The sequence below is a fragment of the Prunus mume genome, linkage group LG3, assembly GCF_029339155.1.
Source record: "Prunus mume cultivar Tortuosa linkage group LG3, ASM2933915v1, whole genome shotgun sequence".
NCBI lineage: Eukaryota > Viridiplantae > Streptophyta > Magnoliopsida > Rosales > Rosaceae > Prunus > Prunus mume.
In genome coordinates this window covers 28,722,496-28,730,105 of record NC_142700.1, presented here as the reverse complement: position 1 = coordinate 28,730,105, position 7,610 = coordinate 28,722,496, and the positions used below count along the sequence as shown (strand labels likewise).

Here is a 7,610-nt window from a genome sequence, read left to right as displayed (position 1 = left end):
CCTTTTTAATTTTATATATTTGATTTTAAAATTTTGTTTAATTTTTAGGACAATAAAACCCCTACCAAACTGACAAAATTGAAAGCTTGAACTTAATTTGTTATCAACTGCAAATACAAAATTGAAAGCTTGAACTTAATTTGTTATCAACTGCAAATACAGTGACGAAATCGGAAAAATTGAAATCACGATGACTAAAATTAATTTCAAGCCAAACCCCAATGACCAAAATTGTGATTAACCCTTTTTATTTTTACACCAGGCAGCAAAACGAAATAAACATATCAACCAGCGAAACCCCCACTGTGTAGACCAGAAGAGTCCATAGTATATTTTCGTATTACAAATACAAAAAACAATCATTGCGAATACAAGAGGGCTTTCTACCCGACAACTCATTGAGATAATAACTTAGATACGAGAAACTATTTGACAAAACTGATGCTAATCGTCTACCTATTCTCTCAATTGAAAATATAAATTGGAAATGCTTTGATTAGATACGAGAGAACCAATAAAATCAAAAGGCAGATGGGGACTAAAAGCTACACTCGGAGATTATCTTTCCCATTGCACTCTGTGCTCATTGCCACCAGTCAACAAAATCTATTGGAGCACAAGACAGAAACTAAAACTTTCCCACTATCATTTCATGGCCACGGACTCCCTTTTCCTCATTTCTCTTTCTTAGCCAATGCCTCCCCTTTGCACTCACTTCCAGCAGTAACCACAAAACCTGCACCAACCTGGAAGGCAAACAAACATAATAATGAGATACCAGCCGCTGCATGAGACATGAGGGGAAGAGAGGCAAGGAGAGAGATCCCAAAAAAGGTATGCTTACTTGGCAATCTTTTAGTACAACGCGATCTTGGAGCTGTACATTGCTGCAAATAATTGAATTTTGGATCGAACAGCCATCGCCAATGGTAACATGATTCATAACAACTGAATTCACAACCTGCAGATGTTAAACATTAAAATTTGATAAATTTATCTGAGCTCCAGATACCTCTGTCATTGTAGTTAATCAGAAAGACAACAGAGAAAATATAAAAAAGCTAGATACAATTTTTTATGGGTGGTGATTTTCCCACTCCCTTTTATTTTTTAATACTTTTTACTATAAGATAAAAGGGAGTGTAAGTGAACAAAAGAGGTGTGAGAACATACAATTTTAAAAAAATGGTGTAAGTAGATAAAAAGGGAGTGGGAAAATCAGTACCCTTTTTTATTATTTTTTAATTCCAACCTTAAAAGATAAACAAATCATCTTACTTTCACATTAGAACCTATCCGGCAGTGACGGCCAATAACAGATCGCTTAACACTACATTTGTCACCCATTTGTGAACCTTCCCCAAGCATGCAATGTGGTCCAACCTAAAACAAAGTCCCACCAGCTGATGAGTACCATAATAACCTTAAAATGAAGTCACCCAGGGCAGTGACCTAAACTTTCCCAAAATTGTCAGAAAGGTCAACAATATCTAATGCTAATTTGGCAATCCACTTTTTGGAAATGTAAATACTTTGACTTACAGTTGTTTTTGATCCAAGTTCTGCTGATGGATGAATGATGTTATTTTGTGGAGAGAAGGAATACCCTGACAAATGGCTAGCGTCTCCTATGACCTGGCAGGAATTCAGAATTCAGCATGTGGACATGCCAAAAGGTTGCACAGAATGAAAATGTAGAACAGATGATTATCATAGGAAATGCCCAACTTAAAGCTCTTAAACTCACATCTCGATTAATGTCACTGAATGCTTGAATGGAATTTAAACGCACACAGTATTTGCTCTTTCCAGCGATATAAACACAGCATTTATGGGTTCTTCGAACAGGAGTAGAGCCATTAGGACCTAGGGCATAGAGCTCATGGAAACTTGGAGTGGATGAATTAGCCAGGATTTGAGATAGCATTAATTGGTTGTTCTGAGAACTGGCCTTCTCATTTCCGTTTTCTTCTGTTTGTGGTGCACCATTTAACAACACTTCTGAACTCTTTAATACAAAGAAATATGAACTAGTCAGATGATTTAGAAGGGCCAGTATCCTAAAGGACTCTAATAAGGAAACTCACTGGACTAACCAGCTGGCAGCGAACAAGATAAGGCAATACATCCTGCTTTAAACTCTGAAATGTATCCTTTTGATCCAAAACTTCATGCAGAACAGACCTAGGAGGGAATGTCAGTATATATTGTAAGCATGTAAAAAGAACAATTTGTGCATGAAACAATCATTATTTATAAGCAAAAGAAAGGAGTTATAACCTCTTGAATGCATATAAATGAGCATCCATGAGATCAGATCGAATTTCCATCTACACAGAAAAGAAAAAGTGTAAGACTATGCAGAAACCTATTTAACCTTATATCAAGGTTAAATGACATTTGAATTGACAATTCTTAACTTCATAAAAATTTCCATTGCTTCAAAGAAATATACATAGCAACAAAAAATAAAGTACGGAAATTACAGCAATGCCCCCTGAACTGAGGTGTTATCATTTACCCCCTTAAAAATGTTGGCCCTATAAATTATGCACTGTAGGGTCTCTGTCCAGTTCCATTCACTTTTCTGTTAAATGCGCCATGTGACCCCTTTTCCAAGGGTATTTTTCTCACTTCCCCTGCCTCTTCTCTCTTCTGTCCCCCTTCTTTCCATGTCCACTCTTCTTTCCCCACCCCATTCCCAAATAAGCAACCCTTTAGTGTAACTTGATCAACCAAAAAGCTCCAAGAGTCATAGAAAAAACTGAATTCAATTCAGTTGGACCCAGCTGAAACTAACACATAAAAGAAACACAACTGACATATCAACCACTCACTTTGAATACCCAACCATCGGAGTACCCAACTCAAGCTGGTCATTGAATTCGAATACCCAACTCAGAGTACATTTCACAAGCTTCATAACCAACTCCACAATACCTAAATATTTCATGATTTCCATGGCTATTGCTCTTGTTGGGACATTTTATTGAGCATGTGCTAGATAAGAGGCAGAATCTGGGCTTAAACAAAAAATTCATATTTTCCACACAACTTGCTAACCAAACCCAATACCACAGAGAATCCACTAAGCTAGCCAAACCATTACAAAATTTGTACAAATTTGTGCAAATTAAAAGAACCAAAGAAACCAAGCCATAACCAAACAAAATCAGGAAAATAAATTTTAAGTCCAGTAAACAAGCTCATCAAATTGCTCAACATTGTAATCTCCTTGAAGAACATCAAAATCAAACAAAACCCAGCCCCAAATCAACAGCCAAACCAAATCATTGGACACTTACCCAGCACCCACAGCCAAATAAAACACCCCAACCCCCCAACCACCCATAAAAGTCATCCCAGCAGTCCAATACCCAAAGTGTCCCAAACCCAGCGAAATGCTAATCCCTAAATCCCATTAACCCAAGCAAGAACAAGCAGAAAAAGGGAAGAGAGAGAGAGAGAGAGAGAGAGAGAGAGAGAACAAATGTAGGAGAGTAAATGGCACAGAAAGTGCGCAGTGAAGGAAAAAGAGAGAGAAGAGATATGAAAAGGGAAATAAATAAAATTGGAAAAGAATGACCAAACTTCCCTTAATAAAGGGTTCATATCCACGGAACATGATCTTATTTAACAGAATCTTGGATGGAACTGGACGGCAACCCATCATTTTTTTTTTTAAACAGAGATTTTCATTGGGTGGAGACCCCAGATTAATAGACAAGCATAATCAAAAGGGTAAACTGAAAGAAGAAAAGATTTGGGGGACAAATTGTAACACCCCTATAGTTAGAAAGCTGGAATGCCATCCTGAAAAGAAATTAATCAAATCTGTAACAGAAGTTTCAATGTAGTAATAATGATCAGCATGAAGTAAATCAGTAACTCATAATTTTTTAGGGAGTTTCACTAAAACACCCAAAATGGGGGCTGAAATTATAAAAAAACCCAACACCCAAAACACTTTATAAACACACCCAAAACCCATCATTACACACACTCAAAACCCATTTATAAACACACCCAAAAATATACAATAGTTGATTTTGGGGTTGGTTTTGGGTGTGTTTCTATATTTAAATAGTGTTTGGGTTTTTTTATAAATACATGTCTAGGATTGGGTTTATTTATAAATTTGTAAATTTTTTATATGATGATGTCTAAGATGAGAGAATAGTTTTACAAAGTTATGTGGGAGCATTAAGCATATGCCCATTGAAACTTCACCAGCCAAGTAATTGTTTTCTAGTCTACCGAAATAAACAAGACAATCCACAAAGGGAAACCCATTACCTGGCCAACTGCACGGAGTATGCTCTTCTGAATTCGAATATCTTTTTCAAGTTCTGCTCCTAGTAAGAACCAAAAGAAGCTAGATGAGGAACATGTAAGGCTGCATGCTAAAGAAAAGGATAAGTAGGATAAGTAAATGATCTAACCCGTTGCTATGTACACTAAAAACTGCTTTGTGGGATCCAGCCCAATGATATTGTAGCGTCCAGGTTTTTTGGCTTTATCTTTTCCAACAGAAGATCCTGATTCTGAAGGTCCACTTACAGGAGCAGAGCAAAGCATTGCAGTTACTACTGCATCATGACGTCTATGAGCAGCAGCTACTGCACCAAGAGGAACATCAGAGACAATATCACCACTCACAACCTGCAGGCACACAAACAGTCGAATACTATGTAAGAAAAAACTTTTAAGAAGTCAAAATACTAAAAAGGATATCTAGATGCTAACCAAAATGTCTTTTGCAGTCAGGTGGTGTGCAATGGCCCGCAGTGCACCAGCTGTTCCAACATCCTCAGGGACTGCTGCAACCTGCAGTATACAGAATTATGCAATGCTTCTCTAGGTGAGAACTTAGGTAAAGGACCTCTAAGTGGAGTTATTGAAAAGGACTGCTTAGTATCATCGTGACTAAAGACTTTATATACTGACGAACTCAGTTTACATGCACGGGCAAACAAAATGCAATAATGCAAGGGATGTGCATCCAACTTCACAGAAAATGAAGCCATAGAAATAATTTTGAAAACACAGGGAATTGCCAATTTACATGCAAAGGCTACCATGCCAAATAACAAATTCAATTACTTATACAATTGCCCTTTTTTCCAAACAGAAACACTCCAAACAGTAACAAAACTAACCAAAAATCAAATTTCAAATTCAATAACCAGAATAATCAGCACAGATACAGCCTCGCAAACTTAGACCTTCAATCAGAATTTTAGTCATTTGGAGCCCTAGATTACTCAGCGCAGAAAAGGACAGCATGATGGCATACAGATCAAGCATTGACAGGGTTAAAATTAAAGCCGAACAATCAAGAGACAGAGAGATTGAGATTGTGCAGAACCATTCTTCCACAAGTAAATCCCTGTTCCAGTAAGTAGAGATACGCAAAATCACATGGATAAATAATTACTCTGAGTCATAATCAATAGTATTTGATTAATCCTTTCCTTTTCATCAATCGGATCACTGTATGAGACCCAAGATTCCTTTTTTTGGTTTTTTGATGTGTTATTGATAAGAAGCATTTTTTCACTTTATAGAAAGAAAAAAAAAATGAAAGAGTAGATAGCAGAGGACAAGGTGTCCACTGACATAAAAAGTCTACTAATCAACAGCTAAGAATAATTACATCCGCCAAAGAACAGCCACATAAAAAAAATTGCATCCAATCAGAAGAAATATAAAAATAAAAAAAAGTCCTTGAGCTCTGTAGATATTGATGCTCATAAGGATGCCCAACACAGACCCTCTCCCACAAGTGATCCACTTCCTTAACCCAAGCATCATTAAATAAATACCACTCCATTTCTCTCCCCAAAAACTACCCAAAAAGAGCCATCACAACATAGGTGCCAAAAGATCATTCAGTTTTTGACACATTTCCAAAAACTTACACAAGGACTACAAGACTATCTTTTCTAATTGTTAGACATCAAGTGTTCTCTTATGTACAAATTGTATTTGATCCATTAATCCTAAACAAAAAAAAAAAAAACTACAACAACTACTACTACTACAACATAGCATTTAAAAAGAAACAAACTAAAGTAACATAAATTTCAAAAATAATATTAGTTAAAATAAAAACAAAAGAAAGCAACGTTTGGTAAGTACCTCAACATGTAAACGATCAACATAAGCCCCTGAAATCCAACTGCCAACGCGTACAGCCGCATCCTGCCCTTCAACCACCTAGAATGAATATACACAACGCAAAATCAATAAGAAGCGCTGTTTGGTTGCTGCTGGAAAGACGAAAACTTGACATCACACAATCTTAACCCATGAAAACCGCCATGAGCAATTAAACAGAGAGCATAAGCAGAGCAATGAAACGGTTAGAGAGAGAAAGAAGAAGAAATCGTACAACAATGAGATCCTTAAGGTTGCTGAGTTCTAAGAGCTCCAGAACGTACGAGATAACCGGACGATTCCCCACAGGAAGCAGAGCTTTTGGAACCTCCTGTCATTATAAAAGAGTAGAAATCATCAAAAATAAACAGTAAAATAAAAAGAAAAAGAAGAAGAGGAAACAGTAATGATTGTAGAAATAGGAACCGAGTGTTTGGCTGGTGGGAAAATTGGCGAGAAAGGGACATAAATAAATCGAACTGAGATAGTATCTTTCCGGGAAATCAAGTGGAAAAAAATTTGAGGACCTTGGAGACGAGAGGGACAAGGTTCTTTGAGGTGCCACCAGCTAAGACGACCACTTGGAAATCCATCGGAGCAGAGAGAGAGAGAGAGAGAAGGGGGGGGTTTAAGGTTCTCTTGCGTATCTGTCTCTGAAGCTGATAAATTGGGGAGGAGAGCGTAGCTTTACTGCTCGTAATTATTCTGTTTTACGGTGTCACTTACAAGACTACTGCTGTTTTTAACCACTTACCACATCACAATTAAAAGTTTAACCCTCCGTTAAATAAGGAAAAATAATTCAGAATTTAGTTAAGAGTAGAAATTGACAATTGGCAATTTAAGAATGGAATTTATTAAATAACGCGTGGAAAAATTCATGAAAATTGGGACATCAAATTCCCGAGTTTAATTTCCACCAAAATATGTGTCATTTCAAAATTTCCATGGTGTTATTTACAAAACTCCGTCATTTACAAAATTCTACCTACTTATCCAAACACTATAAAATCTTCAATTGCTAGAAATTGAAATGATGAAATTCTAAATTCCGTCATTTTAGAATTCTATGTAATTTTCAATTGTTTATCCAAACGAACAATAATGGGTTTTAATGGATTCTATAAAATTAAATAAAACTTTGGGTGTTTTTAGTCCTAACTTTCAACAACTTTCCAAAAATCGATGTGTATTCAAGCAGTCATTATTTATGAGAGAAATACAAAAGTTGTGGATTTTGATAGTTATATAGTATATTTTAGGTTATAATAAATACATGTTTCTCCTTAGAGATTTTAGGTCATGACAAACCTTGGTCTTAACTTTCACGAAAAAAAAATTTGTTAGAAAAAAAAAATTTAATGGTCTAACAAAATTCCGTTACTATTTCAATCAAAAAACAATTTTTTTTTTATTGTTATAAAAATAAGAAAAGAAAGGTAGCTGAGAAA

General features: G+C 36.1%; 1 protein-coding gene across 3 annotated transcripts; it reads right to left on the bottom strand.

Annotated features, from left to right (window-relative positions):
* Positions 1–308: 308 nt before the first annotated feature.
* LOC103326903 (uncharacterized) lies at positions 309–6,867 on the bottom strand. 3 transcript variants are annotated; one of them, XM_089048453.1, is made up of 13 exons: positions 6,687–6,867; positions 6,395–6,490; positions 6,142–6,219; positions 4,747–4,827; positions 4,443–4,662; positions 4,297–4,355; positions 2,281–2,330; positions 2,088–2,184; positions 1,748–2,008; positions 1,543–1,635; positions 1,279–1,383; positions 845–961; positions 309–746 (listed from the first exon to the last, which is right to left on the bottom strand). In XM_089048453.1, the coding sequence occupies exons 1-13, from the start codon at positions 6,750–6,752 to the stop codon at positions 675–677; spliced, it is 1,395 nt and encodes a 464-aa protein (XP_088904579.1). In that variant the 5' UTR covers positions 6,753–6,867; the 3' UTR covers positions 309–674. The 3 variants fall into 3 exon arrangements, with proteins under 3 accessions (XP_088904579.1, XP_008227374.1, XP_008227373.1); XM_008229152.2 differs by having other exon boundaries at positions 2,097–2,184; XM_008229151.2 differs by having other exon boundaries at positions 4,297–4,349; positions 6,687–6,843.
* Between the last annotated feature and the right edge of the window lie 743 nt (positions 6,868–7,610).